Source organism: Heloderma suspectum, chromosome 3 (genome assembly GCF_057233095.1).
Source record: "Heloderma suspectum isolate Gila_16-S chromosome 3, 16-S_ref, whole genome shotgun sequence".
NCBI lineage: Eukaryota > Metazoa > Chordata > Lepidosauria > Squamata > Helodermatidae > Heloderma > Heloderma suspectum.
Window position 1 is genome coordinate 51,631,594 of NC_139460.1, and position 18,979 is coordinate 51,650,572.

Consider the following 18,979-nt stretch of genomic DNA (forward strand, 5'->3'; position numbering starts at 1 on the left):
GTCAGACATTTTACATTTTCTGTGTTCTATAGCTGTTATTTTTTAAAGGCTTATTTAATGTTTAATGATTATGATAATTATATTTTCAATTTTTCAAAGCAATTAGCTTATTTCATTAAAATAAGTGTCTACATATTGCATTTCCCCCCCCCTTCTGCTGTCCCTCAAGACTCTGTTGCTGCATGGAAACATCATAACTTCATTGCGTACAACACCTGCTTGTTTACCTCAAGGTCTGGCCATTCTTTCATTGGCTGAAAATGAAATCAGAGACTTGAATGAGGTAAGAATAACGTTTCTCAACAAAATTGAATAATTCTTTAATAATGCAGTTCTGTGCGCATCTACTGGGAGGTAGGTCCCATGGAGTTCAATGGGACTTGTTCCTAAGTAAGTGTGTATAGGATTGCAACCTAAGTTGGACCTCCTAAGAGGCTCTCCTGATGGTGTCACATACTTTGAAGGTCTGCTCCACAGTCGTTTGGAACAGGGCGTTTCCTGTAGTGGCTCCCACTGTATGGAATAAACTTCCCCTTGAGAGTAGACGTGCTCCAACAATTTTTATTTTTAGGTAGGTGTTGAAGACACATCTGCTTATGCAAGCCTTCCCTGTGTAGTGTAGCCTACCATCTTACGTAGAGTGATATATGCTATGTATTGGTCTTTATTTTCAGTATTTTATTTGTGTATACCACTTTAAACTCTTTAGGTTTAAGTGGTTTATAATTACTTGCAAATAAATACCTTTTTGAGAAAGGTGACACTTGCTTTACTTGCAATTCTATTTTATCTTCAGCTAAAATTCATTCATTGCATTTTTATTCATTGTATTCATTCATTCAGCTAAAATTCATTCATTGTATTCATTGGATACTTATATCCATAAACAATATGGATAAATATACAAAGTAGCTGGTGGCCCAGAGCAGATGTATGTCCTAAAATTATCATCATCATCTATTAAACAGTTACTCCAGAAGGGCAAAGGGCAGTCTGTGGGGCAGATTATTGTAGTAATGTTCCTTTGTGGTACAGTTTTATCACCTGAATCTCTATTATTAATTATTATCATTTGTAAAGCATCTAAAATTTACTACTTGCTGTACAAAAATTAAAAAAAAAACAGGACAGTCCCTGTTCAAAGGCTTGCAATCTAATAGATACCACTTGAACAGAAGAAGGGATAGAGAGGGGAAAAAATATGCCAACTCAGGCACCAGTTCCTAAAGTTACATTATTGTTATAATGACCAGCTTGAATGGAAACAATTCAGGTAGGAGTGGAGCCAAATGGTAGCTGTCTCTCAACTGAACTGACAGAAAGAGCTTCGCTGCTCCATCTCTCCCTCTGCAGGGCCAGGTGGAAAGGCAACCAAGAGATCATAGGTGAGGGAATAGAAGAGCAGCTGGTCTCTTGGCCGAGTTAATGGAGTGGGCTGTGCTGTCTCACCTTTCCCTCCACCAAATGGCAGTTGATCTCTACTAGCCAAGCTAGTGTAATAGGCCAGGCGTTCTCCTCTTTTCCTCTGCAGGAGCTAAGTGGAATGTTAAATATCTGAATCTCCTTATTATTTCAATCCAATGGATGTTCTTATGAAACTGTATTTAAAGAACACTCCCTTTTAGATCCTCTAACTATCCAAATATTTGAATGCCCTTCACCCATGACAAATGATGCTGTCAGTTTGAACTGTAAATCAGGGTTGCTAGTGTGTCACACTGGTATTCTAAACTCTTTGAAATGTTGGGTTCGTCTTGTGGGTCAGATATGGCTATGAGATTCTTGTGAATATTTTTGATTAAGAACTGTTTGCAATCATTTATGCTTTGTAGCATCAAGATGATTATGACCATGCATAGTTCCAATTCTATAGATTAAAAAGCCTTGATAGGCATCTGTCAATAATATTTTAGGTACATACTATTCTTTGGATAGCAAATCGGACTAGATCAGGGATGTAGGTCCCACAACTACCACCAGAAGGGCTTCCGAGGAACAATGTTACTCTGAGGGGATGGGAGAAGAAGCAGATTAGGTTTGAACTCATGAACAGAAAGCAAAGGTTGAGGAAAAACAGAAGAGAAGGAAGAAAAGGGGGACAGGACAGTAAAGAACTGGCCAGCACAGAAACAGAATAATTACAGTGTAAACAGAGTGCAATCAGATCCAGAATAGGTATATTCCTATCCATCTTGGCAACTGAATCAACTACCACCATCACACCCTTTTCCTTCTCCCTCACAATCCCTTTCTTGTGGGGAGGGCAGGAACGGTCTAATTAATGTTTTTTGTACTTTGCTTGGGATCCTCTTTTGGCTGACGAATGGGATAAAAATGGTTTAAATAAATAAATGATGGTGAATAGAAGTAGCACTTGCTCTGAACAGCTGAGATATAACTTACAACCCTAGAGGACACAGAGCAGCTGCTTGTGGTTCTCTTTCTCCGGTCTTTAAAGAGTTAAAGACCAGGAAAATGAGAGCCATCAGTGTAAGTACTGTAGGAATTACCCATCTCACCTCTGGCCCAGGTAGAATAATAGTAACCAATACAAATAGTAGGAATTTATTTTCTGTTATGGTGAAGCTAATATCTCCCTTATATGTCTGGTAAGTTTTGAGATGCAGATATAATTTTAAAAGGTGGCCTGTGAATGGAAAAAGAAGTCAAAACGATTCTTTTTTCTTTCCCCCATCAACTTACTGTGTATAAATAAAATGGGACTTCAGTGTGTCATGCTGTTGTTCAGCCCACAAAATTAAATTGCTGAATGTTGAAACATTCTAGTTGATCAAAAAGGCTATTGTTTGTTTTTCAGATTTCTTTCTTGGCTTCCCTTTCTGAGCTGGAGCAGTTGTCAATTATGAACAATCCCTGTGTGATGGCCACACCTTCCATCCCAGGGTTTGATTATCGGCCATATATTGTCAGTTGGTGTCTAAGTCTTAAAGTCCTTGATGGCTATGTGATTTCTCAGAAAGAGAGGTAAAAAAATTAATAACATGGTTAATGAATTTGGCTAAACTGACATAGCATGCTATTTTGCCTGTTCATATTTTTGTTAAAATTAATCAGTTCCTTTTGCTTTGCTGCTGTGATGACGATGATGATTACTAGTACTACTGTGGCAGATCAAGCAAGTCATCCACATTTGCATGATCTTACCCCTGTTACTCGATTAGGAAATTCTATAATTAAATGCCTCCAAGAGAATTCTGGGATTAGAAATGGAATCCCAATGCCTAATATCACCCAGCATGGGTTTCTGATCCAAGAGTAATACAAATGTCTTAGCTCTGAGGATTGCCAGATGTACCAGGCAATTCGACATAGATCCTTTTATGGCTTAGAAAGGAATCCAGAAAAGGAGGTGTCAATGTTAGATTTAGGTTTACGACTTTCAATTAGTAGAGTCTTGTAAAGTCATTAAGTCAGATGGCCCACCAGATAAGTGACTGAGAAGCCTCACTGGAAACAGTAAATATGTAAGGAAAACAAGCCCACAAGACAGGATGATATCAAGTGAATGAAATCGTGTCAAAAAACATACCTGTAGCATGTCAGGGAAAGTTAAGATGTTTAGATAAGTATGTTGGTATGCACATTAATCTAGATAAGAAACTTCAAAATTCGACACTCTTATTTAGACATATGAAGATTTAGAGTAGAAAGGTTATCTTTGGAATTCTTGGATAGGAAACATAAGCCGTAGTAAAAAATAGTTTAGACATATTTTATAGCATCCAAAAGGTATGTAAAGGAGACTCAGAACACGCAACAGTGGAAGCGATCCTTTAGGATCAGCTTTCCCCAACGTGTTGCCCATAGAATCAATCTAGCAAGCATGATATTGATTATTGTTGAGAATTCGCAAATGTACTTGACTCTGCTTAGAAGCCTTGTTTAAGAATGATATCAGATGTTTTCATGTGTTTGAATTTATGCATGCATAAGCTCTTGTATTTAGTACTGTTACGCTAATATTTTAGAGTAAAAGACAAAATCTTGTCTGAGAGAGTGTTCTTAAGAACTAGAATGCTGTATTACCTATATCTGAGTGAAGTACTGAACTGGCTCTAGATGGTATCTGGTTGTAAGATGAATCTGATTGTATAAACAGTAGACAGCTGATCAATGTTCACGATGTACTGACAATACAATTTGAGAGAGCCTCTGAACCAGGACATATGCCACACTACTGCAACAGCAATATGTCTTTCGCAAATAACAGCTGTCAAACTGTAGCAGCCATATCGGGGGTCAGACTAAGTAGCCTCATGCAGTCTCATGCTTCATGTTCTTGCTGAGCTCTTTCTCCCTTGAATATATTGTTGTAAGCTGACGAGACACAGGAATTCCTTATCTTGTCAAAGGTCATACAATTGTATATCTTGTTCTCTGCTGTTCTCTTCTGTTCTCTCCTTATCATGGCTACCCTATAACCCAGTTCTTGTATTATAAACAATAGTGCTAAGAGAAGAAATGTTGAGGATTGCAACCCCATGCGGGAGGGAGAGGAGGAGCCATTTCATATATGTCACAATGTCTATAAAACCAATGTGCTAATGTAAATCGGGGCTTCTGGCTCTTTGGAAACGATTCCAGCCTTAAGCCCGCGCGTTAAATAAAGAATCTCTTTTTCCTTCACTCCGTGGTCTCTCTGACTCTGGGTTCTGCAACATAAATGGTGCCGTGACTCGGATGTGGCAGGCTCTGAGCCAGACAGGTGGCAGTTGCCTGCTCTTGATCGCCGCACCGGGAAGACGAGCTCGGCGCATGCCTCCCTTTCTTGGCGCCACCGACCTTTTTGTCGAGTGAATGGGAGAAAGCCTGCACCGGGATCGCCCAAACGGCAGCGAGCAGCAAGAGAACCTTGGGAAGCGGAGGAAGGAACTTGAGCCCTGCCTATATCGCAGCTGCAATTGAGTTAAAACCCACATTGGAAGCCTTCAGGAGAAAGGCAAGTATATGGGAAAAAGAGGGCCCCGCCTTTAGGGAGAAAGGCCACTGGGCAGAAAAAAAGAGGGCCCCGCCTTATGAAAAAGGTCAGTGTTGGTGGTATACGTATACAAAAGAACCTACTCCTTGCGGGTAGAAGGGGGGCCTGATCACACCCCCGAGTGGGCGCCAGTACCTAGCACGCCAGTACTCAGTAGGAAGCTGAGGAAGCTGGGGAAGCCGTTTTCCGCTCTGGTAAAAAGTGGGAAAAGTGGGTGGCAGGGACATATGGATGTAGTGGAGAGATTGATGATTGTGTGAGTGGCTACTGCGGTTTCTGACGCATACCGTTGACCGTCCGGGTGCCCAGGCCAGTAGCAAAGTGCGTGGTGTGAAAAATCCTCTTGTGTCGGCCAGCGAGACCCCTTACTCACTGACCAATTCCCATTCCCTAATTGTGTCTGTCTTCAATTTAAGAGGGAGGCTATGGGTGGTGGGGGAAGCAAACCTTGCACCCCCTTGAGATGTATGTCAAACAAAGAAGGAAAAAGGTTTTTTTTTAAAAAAGATTCAGAATAGAGAGAGAAAACAGCAAAAAGCTCAAGGTCGAGCTGAGAGGAAAAAAAACAAGATCTGAGGCTGTTTGTTAAAAAAATGTTGCAGGACAGTCTGGCTTTTAACAAAGCGTGGGAGCGTGAGAGTGTAAGGCCGAAGACGTAGCTGTTAGCCTAGCGCGCCGAGAGAGGGGGGGCAGGAAAATTGCCCACAACGTTCTGAGTTGTGCAACATCATCACCTCGCCTAATTGAGATGAAATCCCTAAGAAATAGAAACTGAAAATGAAGACCCAGAAGATGAAGGCAAAATAGAAAATAAAGGTGAAGAATCAGCCCCCAGAGCACAGGCTAGACCCCTCTTCGAGTGAAAAGTGTGCCATAAGACTGTCCCAAAGCAGAATGAAGCGGAAAGACCACGTTGAAGATCTCTGTCAAGGTAACCGTGTTTAGCTTTAAACTGTGTTAAAATTGCATAGAGCCTGTAGCTACTGACCATCAGCTATATGATTTCTGAAGAGCGTAACCATTAAGCTTTTGCCGTGGGATTCCCTGCAATGAAGAAATCTCACTGATTTGAGTGTCCAGTGTTACACTGCCTAAGTGTGTGTGCTAAAGAGACCGAGAAACCAGACAGCATGTTCCTGGCCAAGCCAAAATCACGCTACTGCCATGCTCCTGAAAGCTGCAATAAACTGTGTAAGCTGGGAGACCCAACCTGATTGAGAAGAAAAGAAGATATTGGAGCAACTGTCTTAAAAAACAATGAGATCTGTGTAGCTGGCTGGCTGACGCTGTCAGTGATGTTACAACTTTAAATTAAGACTGTTTTCCTATTTGAGACCCCAGCGAAGAAAGCTAACCCGAGTTATTTGTTGCCCGTGCCAAAGCAAGAATTTGGTGGCCCTGTACCTCATCGTGTCCTGTTTTGAGCTTGGGATTTACAAATACAAACAAACTGAGAAGCTTGCCTTTGAAGTCCTGCAAATCACCCCACCGCCTCCCCGAAGATTAATGGCTGCCTGAAAAATGCAAGTATAAGGCGATGCCCATCACCCCCCAGCGTCCTGAGTTTCGGCACTCAGTGTTTCAGTGCTTTCGTGTACCAGGTTAGAAAAGAAAAAAAAAAAAGAGTAAGTTTTTAAAATGTCTGTGAGAGAACCTGACAGAAGTAAAATAAAATTTACAGAGGAGTTGCCCAAGTTAAAGCATCATGGCTAGAGAGCTGAGCTGTGCTGCTCTGTTTAGACAGAGGCCTTGCTAAAAAGTTAAAGGCCCTTGTCTGTCAGAAGGGGTGTAGGGCCACACTTTCCCTTTTTAAACTGATGCAAAAGTAGAGAGCCTTTGCTGGAAACATCGCATCTTCATTGCCCAGAGCCGTCTCTGTTTGCTTCCATCAATGTCTGGGCTTTTTAGAGACGCTCTGCACATGAACTAAAATTTTAAATTGTCAAAGACTTGCCATAGACAGTGCTATGAAGCTTTTAATAAACTTGAACTCTCATCGCTGTGGACCGTGTGTCTGTGTTTGTAGTCAGCTCAGTGTACAGCAGGCTAAGTTTGATCTGTGACTTTTAGATTTCCTTCTGCCAAAACTCATGCAGCATAGAGTTGCCGATGCAAAAATGGTGACCTAGAACTCTGCGTGTGTGGGTATGCCCGTCCCTTGATTTTGATGAGCCCTGAGCTTTCAGCCAGAAGACCAGTATAATTGCTGGATCTGCTCCATCATGCCTTACCATGCAAGAAGTGTTTTCCATTCATTGTGTTAAATTGCAGAAAAAGTTTGTTGTGTATATTTTATGATTTCTTAAATATCATAAAGTATATGTGATATTTGCAGATTAGTGTTAGTTGCAACTCCAAATGATACTAAGTGTGGTTCCCAATAGATGACGAAGAGAAAAGACAAAAGCAAGTAGAAAAAAAAGAATAGAGAAAGTAGAAGACAGATAGAAAAAAGAAGAAAGAAAAGGCAAAAGGCAAAGAAAAAACATTTGTAAAAAAGAAGCGTGGCCATAGTTGCCCCCAGGGTAAATTAAAAGCAGCTGATTGTGCCTGGAGCTTATTACCTGGGGTAAAGTAGCCACAATAATGTAATAGTTCTTTAAGATAAAGAAAATCTAACTAGAAAGAGAAGAAGAGCCTATCCCAAATGTGTGTCAGTGGGACTAGTGTAAGGCAGAAAAGTTTAAGTAAGTGAGTTTAACTTGAAAAAGACAAATAAAGAAACAAGGCTGGTGCATAGATCAGAAAGTTTTATATAAAAAGTTTGAAACATGATCTGCAATACAGGCAGATCAGCAAAAAAAAAAGAAAGCAAAAGAAAGAGAAAAAATTTGTCTTCCCATACTAATAAATAAAAAGTGTTATCAAGCACTTTGGGAAGCGAAGTTGTTTACAGGAAGCTGTGCCTGAGAACCAAACACTTCTAGCCTATGCTGAAAATGCTTGCTAGTCTTATGGGTAACATGTATGGTATAAAACCCATTTAGCGCAATAGCTCGTGGTTCAGAGAAGCTGTCTGATCCAACCATTAAGTACGCCTGTGTGCTGTAAGTTACCCAATAAAGTCTCCTTGTAAGTAACCCCCCCCTGCTGGAATCCCAAAACACAAGTTGGGCTAGAGCGCCTCACCCAGTATCAAACCCTGCTGTTAAAAGCCATGAAAGGCAGGTATAAAGAAGTCAATTAATATGACCAAAGTGTCTAAAGTGCTGCAAGGTGCCACCGAGGCCCCAGAGCGTACTTGGAGCATCTTTCAAATGCCTATCGCCAGTACACCCCCCTTGACCCAGAGGCCCAAGAAGACGTAAACGAAAAAAAAAAAAGAAGAAGACCCGGCAGAGGCAGAAGATTCTTAAAAAAAGAACCAGTGTGCCCAGTGTGGACAAGATGGACATTAGTGGCATGAATGCCCAAATAAAATAAATCAAATACACAAAGGAAAAAAACCAAAGAGGCCAGAATGGGCGAAGAGGGAGACAGCTTGAGAAGGGCCGTGACATTGACTGTGAGGGGCCGTGACATTGACTTCATAATTGACACTGGAGCAGCATCAAAAGCAATCAAACGTTAGCCTTAAACAAGAAGTTCAAACACTGAGCAAAGTTCTTCAAGCCCAGCGTTGCTTTGTCTTAGAAAATAAGCCATTCCCATCACAGAAGTTCATCCTTTCCAACCAAGAGTTAAAGTATGAGTTAAAGAGAGAAAAATAACCCTTTGACTCCCAGATAGAGAAGACTGAAAACTGTCATACTTTCCACCCCCACAGCTATGAAAGTAGCTGGAGTTAAACCCTAGATACACTGGACACGAGTCAAGAGAGCGAGAGGGGGAGAGTAGACTATAAACAGAAATCCTGAAAATCCTTTAAAAATCATTCTGAAAAAGCAGTAAGAAGACTCAGGCTAGACCTTACTGTGGACACACCGGGAAACTGTCCCCCTGCGTACGGTCAGACCTGCAACTGAAGAATTGAAGAAGGGGACTAGACCCTACTGCAGCTTGCCAGGTGAATAGCTGCCCAGCGTACGGTCAGATCCCAAAGAAGATCAAACATGCGTGTTGTAGTGTTAGTAGTGTTGCATTGTGTCTCCTTAATAAGGTGCAAAAAGGGGGGTCTGCCCCTGGAAGGAAAAGTTTGTCCCAGTGATTTGCTGATAATTACTGGCTTCACCTGGCTAACATCATGAAAATAAAACATTTTTGTTTGCCAAAAGGTATACCTGCAAACAGGCTTATTAGCTCTTGCCTAATACCTGTCTGTAAACATCCTGGGAACATTCAAAAAGATACCATGTTAAAAGTTTATAGTGTAAGTTTAACTTATTCCCAAAATGCTAATTGGGGCGTGGTTGCAAAGATCCTACCCCCTACAGAGTTCACTCTACGCACCCCCATCATTGCTGAAACAAATGCTACGTGTGCACAAATGCTTAATTGTCAAAAATTTTTCCAGAAAATACAAAGCTATCCCTGGCCCCCTTCCACTGTAATAAAATTCAAAACATATCTTTTAATGATGCCCACATACTTTTGCCTCATGGATGGTTTTAGACATGTAGTTCCCGCACTTGGTCATTCATTCCTGCCAACTTGTCTGATAACCACCCATGTTGCCTCAGCCGCCAATTAAACTGGTGCCAATTCTTCCCCTGTAGCCTGAAAAAATCCGTCAATGGCAGCCTCGAGCACTCCAACTAACTAAAAATTGTAATAGTCATGTGCAGTTATATTCTGACTCAGAAAAATTGGCCTTAGCAATGTCACTAGTTGGGGTTCCAAGTTTAGCCGTGGCTGATGGTCTGGAAATCAACCGGTTAGCTTGCAGCTTAGCCAAATGCATAAATGCCACCTCATGAGCATTGTCATTGTTAAATAAAAAGCTGCGTGATCTAAAAAGTGCAGTTCTAGAAAACAGAGCTGGTATAAATTACCTCTTCCTTCTTCATCATTTAAGTTGTGAGACACACCAAAAGCTCTGTTGTTTTAACTTAACTGATAATGGCAATGCTGTAGATGAACAGATCAACAAGCTGCACAATATAGTAGCTAACAAAACAATAAGACAAAACAATTAGCTAAATTAGTTAACCCCTTGGCTTCCAGATCTTAGCTGGCTTGAAAGCATTGTTCATCCTAATTCTACCAGTGTTGTTCATAGAGATACTGTTATGTCTCTGCGTTCCTTGTCTTATGCGCTGTTTAACCAATCTGTTTTATGTCTCAGCTAATAAAACTGCTGCCCTCTACGCTCTAATAGCCCAACAAGAGGCTAAGTAATATGTATGTCACAAAAAGCTTTGTATAGTTATCAGTAATGCTATAATTGTAATGAAATTATGCATTTAAGGGGGGAATGTAGCAGCCATATCGGGGGTCAGACTAAGTAGCCTCATGCAGTCTCATGCTTCATGTTCTTGCTGAGCTCTTTCTCCCTTGAATATATTGTTGTAAGCTGACGAGACACAGGAATTCCTTATCTTGTCAAAGGTCATACAATTGTATATCTTGTTCTCTGCTGTTCTCTTCTGTTCTCTCCTTATCATGGCTACCCTATAACCCAGTTCTTGTATTATAAACAATAGTGCTAAGAGAAGAAATGTTGAGGATTGCAACCCCATGCGGGAGGGAGAGGAGGAGCCATTTCATATATGTCACAATGTCTATAAAACCAATGTGCTAATGTAAATCGGGGCTTCTGGCTCTTTGGAAACGATTCCAGCCTTAAGCCCGCGCGTTAAATAAAGAATCTCTTTTTCCTTCACTCCGTGGTCTCTCTGACTCTGGGTTCTGCAACAAAACATTCATGGGAACTGTCAAGATATGCGAAGGAGGTGGGTTAGTGATGCAGGGGATGGTTAGCAATTCCAGCGATTGGGAATGGGAGGTACTGTGTGGGTTTGGATCATCTTGTCTGTAGAGATAGAGGCATAGACAGTTGAGTAAGAATATAAGAAGAGCCATGCTGGATCAGACCAAGATTCCATCTGGTCCAGTACTATACCTCTGTCTGCTCTCGCCCTCCATCAGTGGCCAAGATGATGACTTCTTACTTCTTCCCTGTAGCTTGAAAGCAGAATGGCTTTACAGTCAAGGAAAGGGGAGATCATTTCGACCAGGCCAGCACATTCAGTTAGTACAGTATCTGGCCAGTGTTTGCCCTCTTACTACTATGCTTGGCCTCCAAACGGCAGAGGATGCCAAACTGGAAAAAATACTACACAAACAAAGGTGAGAACATGATCTGTTGCCACCAGTAATTTTAATAAAAGAGGGAATGGTTTTCTGTGGTAAAAGCTGTGAAAGAATAATCTGTTTAATTTTGGCAGCTTCAGGTGCCACCAACCCTAATTGCTTTGAATTGCCTTTTTCTGTTCAAGGAAGCTGGCTTGTATAAAGTCTCTTCTGTACACTTGCTGATTTTGCAACTACTAAAAAATCTCATGGTTCTTAGAGCCATCTTGCTCCAGTGTTTTATGTAAACAAAACAAAACTAGGCTGTAATTTTTGTCTTTAGGTTGCATCAGAGGCAACTGATGTACCAAAGCCAAGCTGATGAACAGCCTGTATCCTCAACTCTGCATAAAGGGCTGCCTGCTGCTAGTGAGCCAAACAGCCCTGTCCATGGGCCACAAATAATGACTGGAAGTGGTAAGAGTCATGCCTACCATGCTTTCATATTGGTCCTGGCAATGGGACCCATTGTTCACTAAAATGGTAGTCAGTATTTCCATTGACTTCGGGTCAAAATGAGAAAGAACAGGAGTTCAGGGGGGAGAGATAGGCTGTGGTTGTACATTGTGGTGAGGTAGAAAGAAACTAGCAAAGGGAAAGAGGGAGTCGAAACTGTGGGTTATGAAGACTGGAACTCTGGGCTACTGGTAATCAGTCTGGTTTCAGGCCAGGGTATGGCACTGAAACGGCCTTGGTTGCTCGGACTGACGACCTACTCTGGGTGAAAGACAGTGGGAGTGCTACCCTGTTGATCTTCCTGGATCTCTCAGCTGCTTTTGATACCATTGATCACGGTATCTTACTGGATTGGCTCTGCAGGATGGGAGTTGGGAGCACTGTGTTACAGTGGTTCTGCTCCTACCTGTGGGGCCGATTCCAGAGAGTGGTATTGGGGGATTCCTGTTCTACCCCATGGCTGTTAAGCTGTGGGGTGCCACAGAGTTCTGTTCTATCCCCCATGCTATTCAACATCTATATGAAGCTGTTGGGTGAGGTCATTAGGAGTTTGGGGGTGGGGGCGTCACCAGTATGCTGATGATACTCAGCTATTTCTCCTTCTCGTTGGAGTCAGCTGAGGTGGTGTAGCTGCTGGATCAGTGCCTGGAGGCTATAATGGGCCAATAAACTGAAGCAAAATCCTTACAAGACGGAAGCTCTGTAGATTGGTGGTTCTGAGTCCAGGAATTGGGTAAGCAACCTGTCCTGAATGGGGCTGCACTCCCCCTGAAGAAGCAGGTGCTTAGCTTGGGAATACTTCTAGATCCATTCCTGTCACTGGAGCCCCAGGTGGACTCTGTGGCTCAGAGGACTTGGGGCCAGCTTTGGCTGATCCGGCAGCTATGGCCTTTCCTGGACAGGGGTAACCTAGCCACAGTAGTACATGCGCTGGTTCCCGATTAGACTACTGCAGTGCACTTTACGTGGGGCTGCCCTTGAAGATGATTCGGAAGTTGCAGCTAGTGCAAAATGCAGCAGCTAGACTGCTGACAGGAACACCTCATAAAGATCATGTAACACCAGTTTTAAAGGAATTGCACTGGCTGCCAATATGCTTCCAGTCAGAATTCAAGGTTCTGGTGATGACATTTAAAGCCCTAAGCAGCTTGGAACCTCAATATTTGAGGGAGTGCCTCTTCCTATATATACATTCCCTAAAGTAGCACAACATTTTAACAGTTCTATTGTTTTAGATTTTAATTGGTATTAGCTTGTTTAATGGTTTAATTTTTTTTAGCTGTTTAAATAATTTATTGTTTTACACTGTTTAAATTGATTTTATCTGTACGCTGCCCTGAGTTCCTGATGATATGGGGTGGAATACAGATGTTTTAAATAATATAATGTGAAATAGGAAAACATGACTAGGCTCTCACTATACCATAGGCAAACACTGTTTCATTTGGGAAAGTGGAACAGTTGTAGGCCTTCTCCTTTAGGGAATCACAGCATTTCCCTAGGGATGGATTTCTCTTCTCTTCTTCCCAACCTGTGCAGAAACTGCAAAATGTATTGAGCAGCTGTGCTGCTCCCTGGTTTGCTTGAATTGCCTTTTTATAGTTCTGGTATCTTGTGTTGGGTAATCACTGGTTTGCACTGTGAATGGAGGACCGGCATTTGATTTCTCGCTGTTTCATTGTGATTCTTCTCACAATTAGATCTATTGAAAATGATGTGCAAGAACTTTAGGTTCTATTACTTGTTTACTACTGTTAAATACAGTTGTTTGGTTCCAAGATGCCCATGGCAGGTGCTCTTTTGGTAGTATTTCTTGGTACAGAACTTTTAATTGCTCTAGCTGTGTGATTGTTATACTAGAGCTGGTATAGCATCGAGGCGGAGAGTGTGAGCTGGAAGTCTATGGTTTAAATCTCAGTTCAACCATGAGCACACTAGGCCACAAGCCACTATCTTTTATTTTCAGCTCCCAGCTATAATGTGAGATAACAACACTGTCCTTTCTTCTAGGGTTCTTATGTGGATTACTGAGATAGTTAATATACATGAAGTACTTTGCGTGTTAATGATAGCCCTATCAGTGAGGGCCAGACCAGCTAGTTTTGATTGTGGAGGAGACCCACATCATAATTGTAGGGGTTTACTTTTCTCTGCAAGCGTGTATGGCTGCTGTTCATTTATATGGGGTAAAGTATAAAGGGGAGCACTTGAAGATACTACTGAGGTGGTGGCTAAATCTAGATCCATTTCAATCGGGCTTCAGGCCTGGGCATGGGACAGAAACGGCCTTGGCCGCCTTGGTAGATGATATGAGGAGGGCTTTGGATAGGGGTGAATGCTCCTTCCTTGTTCTCCTTGACCTCTCAGCAGCTTTTGATACCGTTGACCACGGTATCCTGGACCACCTGGAGAGGTTGGGCATTGGAGACATCGTCTTATGGTGGTTCCGGTCCTTCCTCTCTGGCAGAGGGTAGCACTGGGAGAGGAGGTTTCGGACCCGTGGCCGCTCACTTGTGGGGTGCCACAGGGTTCCATCCTCTCCCCAATGCTATTTAACAGCTATGTGAAGCCACTGGGGGCTATCATCAGGAGGTTTGGAGTGTGGTGTCATCAATATGCAGATGACACGCAGCTCTACCTCTCATTTAAATGCTCACCAGGGTTGGCCATAGAATCCCTGTCCAAATGTCTGGATATGGTGAGTGGCTGGATGGGGAGGAATAAGCTGAAGCTGAACCCTGACAAGACCGAGGTACTTTCGGTGGGAGACAAGAGGAGGTTGGGGGATGTTGACCTGGTGTTGAATGTGGTATGGCTACCCTTGAAAGACCAAGTCTGCAGCCTGAGGGTCATTTTAGAGTCCCAGCTGTCCATGGAGGCTCAGGTGTCAGCTGTGGGCCGGACAGCGCTGTACCAACTCCATCTGATACGGCGGCTGCGCCCCTTCCTTCCCGACCATCTGCTCCCATCGGTAGTACATGCCCTGATATCCTCTCGTGTAGACTACTGTAATGCGCTCTATGTGGGGTCACCCTTGAAGATGGTTCGGAAGCTGCAGCTGGTGCAGAACGCGGCAGCTCGCCTGATTAAAGGCAGCCGCCGGCATGCTCACATCACTCCAGTGCTGAAGGAGTTGCGCTAGCTACCAGTTGTTTTCCAGGCCAAATTCAAGGTGTTGGTTTTGACTTTTAAAACCCTATACGGTTCTGGCCCAGCCTATCTCAAGGAGCGCCTCCAGCAACTTCAGACAGGCTGCTCAACAAGATAAGCCTTGGATGGCCTTCTCTCTGTCCCATCAGCCAGGACAGCTAGGCTGGTGAGGACAAGGGAGAGGGCCTTCTCTGTGGTGGCCCCCACTCTGTGGAACTCCCTCCTAGGGAACTCCGCCATGCCCCCTCTTTAATGAGCTTCCACCACACATTGAAAACTTGGTTGTTCAGGCAGGCATTTGGGGTGGGTTAGGGTATTTTCAATGTTTTTGATGTTTCAATGTGTAATTTTACTGTTGTAAATTGTACTGTTGTACATCGCCCAGAGTGGCCAGGTGACCAGCCAGATGGGAGATTAAGAAATTTAATAAATAAATAAACAAACCTATTCCCTGGTGACCCCAGCCATTTCATAGAATTATAGAATAGTAGGGTTGGAAGGGGCCTACAAGACCATCGAGCCCAACCCCCTGCTCAATACAGGAATCCAAGTCAGAGCATCCCTGACGGATGGCTGTCCAGCCTCATCTTGAATGCCTCCAGTGTGGGAGAGCCCACCACCTCCCTACGTAATTGCTTCCATTGTCGTATTGCTCTAACAGGACATTTCTCCTCATGTTCAGCTGGAATCTAGCTTCCTGTAACTTGAGCCCATTGTTCCGTGTCCTGCATTCTGGGATGATGAAGAAGAGATCCTGGCCTTCCTCTCTGTGACAACCTTTAAAGTACTTGAGGAGCGCTATCATATCTCCTCTCAGTCTTCTCTTGTCAAGGCTAAACATGCCCAGTTCTTTCAGTCTCTCTTCATAGGGCTTTGTTTCTAGTCCCCTGATCATCTTTGTTGCCCTCCTCTGAACCCTCTCCATCTTGTCTGCATCCTTCTTAAAATGTGGTGCCCAGAACAGGACACAGTACTCAAGATGAGGCCTAACCAGTACTGAGTAGAGGGGAACTAGTACTTCCTGGTATTTGGAAGCTATGCTTCTATTAATGCAGCCCAAAATAGCATTTGCCTTTTTTGCAACCACATGACATTGTTGGCTCATATTCAGAAACCAAATGCACAGTTACAAGATGGGGGATATGTGGCTCAACAACACTACAAGCAAGAAGGATCTTGGAATTGTTGTACCTCACAAGCTGAATATAAGTTAGGCCTCATCTGAAGTACTGTGTCCAGTTCTGGGCACACTTTAAGAAGGATGCAGACAAGCTGGAGAGGGTTCAGAGGAGGGCAACAAAGATGATCAGGGGACTGGAAGCAAAGCCCTATGAAGAGAGACTGAAAGAACTGGGCATGTTTAGCCTTGACAAGAGAAGACTGAGGGGAGATACGATAAGTCACTAGGGAGGGAATTCCACAAAGTGGGGACCACCACAGAAAACATCCTCACCAGCCTAGCTATCTTGGCTGATGGGACAGACAGAAGGCCTTCCGAGGCCGATCTCGTTGAGCAGTATCCCTGGTGTTGCTCAAACATCCCTGTTGTTTGATTTATCTGTCTATAATTCAGTACTTTGGGAGCATTTAACTGCCTGTTTACCACCTATAGTAGATTAAATACTTCTAAACAAAGTGTACACCTAGGATTATTTCATAGGTTACAATATCTAACAAAAATTAGTACAATAAATTTTTTTGATCCATTTATCATTTTTGTTAGAAATATGCTTATAACATCACATTAGAATATAACTTGTATATACTGACATAAAACATTTATGTTATTAAAAAGAGCTTTGCTAAAGATCCTTATATCTTAATAGCTTAAAAAGAAATAGAACTTCTTAACTATTTCTTGTTCTTAGACTTGTAGTCTTAATACTTTAAAAAGGAGAGCTCTCATTCTAAGTACCAAGTTCCCTATTCAGTACTGAATAGGCTATTCAGCTGACCAGGTACACAGGCTTGGTGAGCTTCTAAGAAGAAGTTCTTGCATTCTAAAATGAGCACATATTTATACCTTTTTTGTGTAGAAATTACCTCATAACTAATATTATCTACTGTCCCATAAATTAGGGCTCACAGACTTAATAATCTCATTGTTATTAAACATTACTAAAAATTTTGAACATACATAAAAGGCTTACATGTACACCTTTCAGGCTAGATAAGATCAATTTTGAATTACACCTTTGAGAAAATAACTGCTTACTCAAAATTTGTCAATTAAACAAGTCTATACATTTTTCTAGACAGCTGTATATCAAGTTGTTTATGTATATATCTTACACAATATTTTTTGCTCATTGATTGATAATGTTTTTGCTTGAGTACACTTTTGACCTGGAATAATACAATCTCACACCTATTCATTACTCAAATAAACTTTTTGGACCAAGTGATAGGGCTTTAAATCAGCATTTTCTCTTTGGATACCATCCAGGTAATCTTGACCATTATTTTTATGCCAGTTACCCCCAATTCATTATGGACATGCTTGTAAACCTGTATCTTCCTTTTAATACAAGTTAATACAATACTTCATACTTACTTAGATTTTCAAATTCTTAATTATTCATTAATATTTAACATTTGCATTTCATAATAAGACATCTTATATTGTTTTAAAAGAGGCGAGTTAGTATTTTTTCAATAGTCTTCCCAGCAAGTCCAATTAAGCAAGATCAGCTATTTCCTCAAATCCAGCACCCATATGCAGAGGATGCCTCTCCCCTAATTAGGTGGTATTGAGCCCTTTCCCCTCTTCCATGTCTCTGCCAGCCTTCAGCCCGATGCACGTGATACTAGCTGTACTACAATTCATCCAATCAGTGGACTGGCCATCACTGATGGTAATGGCTAGGCACTTTGGCGTGTATTAAGCTGATGGTTCACAGGAAAGGGGAAGCTCAATAATGCTCTATGGGGTCCCTCATATGTACATGGGAGGTACATGTATCATGTTGGTTCTTACCACTTAGTAAGTGTTCAGCACAATGCAAATAACCTAAAGAAGGGGTGGGCAATACATGTGGCCTCCCAACTTTTAGTGTGGTCCCTGCTGCCCGCTGCTGTCGCCCTGCCACCAAATTTCAGTGGCGCAACACAACAGATGATGAAAACAGTCAAATTTAGCTTAAGAGCAAGCTACGTTTGGCCCTTTTCAGCTTCAGCCATGCTGCTGCACTGCCGAATTTCAGTGATGCAGCGGCAGGGATGCAGCCTCCAGGCATGTCCGAGGGGTGGAAATTGGCCCTTCAACCTGCCAAAGTTGCCCACCCCAACATAAAGTATTAATTGTCTAGTTGTATCTCATTCTCCTTTTCCAGAACCTGTTATCAAGAAGAATACCTGGGTTATGACAAAACCCAATGATGACCATTCCTATGCAGTTAGAAATGTTTGTCCAGCCTCAGTGCAAGCTGAAATAAGTATTTCTAAGGATCTTTATCTGGATGACATACAAACTGATGAAGACAAGTTGAACAGTAGTCTTCTATCCTCAGAGTCTACTTTTATGCCTGTTGCTTCGGGGCTCTCTCCAGTGTCTCCTACTGCTGCAGAACTGCGGCATCATGGAATTTGTATTAATTTAGAAGACATGGAAGGTGCTGATCTTGAGGTTAATGAGCAAGATGAAGAAATGCAGTTAAACACATCTATGGTTCTTGGAGGGTATACCATCAAATCAGCAGAGGGTGTAGAAACTCAAAAAGAAAATCAAGAGGAAGGAATATTGTCCACTTCTAGTTTATCAGGACCCACTGTCACTCAATCTGCTGGCATTAGCAATTGTCAGACATCCTCTGAAGACCTCAAGCAACCACAAACACCTGAAGAGAAATTAATCAGAACAGTTTCCCACGTCAAATCTCTAGAAGAACTGTCTACTGATGTAACTGTTACTTCAGTCCAAAAGGAAGATGTGCTTGAAGAAACAAACAGAGCAGCCACCAAGCTTCAAGCCTGTTGGAGAGGTTTTTACACAAGGAACTACCATCCCAGAGCAAAGGAAGTACGCTATGAAATTCGACTCAGCAGAATGCAGAATCATATTATGCATTTAACTGAAGAAGTAACAAAGTAAGTTGGCAGCCATTTTCAAGGTGAACATAATGCCATAGAAATGACATTGCTACA

The 18,979-nt window shown here is 42.3% G+C and overlaps 1 protein-coding gene and 1 long non-coding RNA gene across 4 annotated transcripts in view; both read left to right on the top strand.

Annotated features, from left to right (window-relative positions):
• Positions 1-18,979, top strand: part of CEP97 (centrosomal protein 97) — a 33,104-nt gene that overhangs the window by 10,575 nt on the left and 3,550 nt on the right. For 2 of the 3 annotated variants that reach the window (XM_084843222.1, XM_084843221.1), the window contains exons 5-9: positions 170-283; positions 2,819-2,985; positions 11,063-11,227; positions 11,514-11,647; positions 18,169-18,922. In XM_084843222.1, the coding sequence (XP_084699348.1) occupies positions 170-283; positions 2,819-2,985; positions 11,063-11,227; positions 11,514-11,647; positions 18,169-18,922 (1,334 nt within the window). The remainder of the gene's footprint in view (positions 1-169; positions 284-2,818; positions 2,986-11,062; positions 11,228-11,513; positions 11,648-18,168; positions 18,923-18,979) is intronic. The other variant, XM_084843224.1, reaches the window with a different exon arrangement.
• The window catches only part of LOC146349682 (uncharacterized), a 455,574-nt gene continuing 443,027 nt past the window's right edge, over positions 6,433-18,979 (top strand). Inside the window, exon 1 of the long non-coding RNA XR_014789054.1 lies at positions 6,433-6,522. This is a non-coding gene — a long non-coding RNA (uncharacterized LOC146349682). The remainder of the gene's footprint in view (positions 6,523-18,979) is intronic.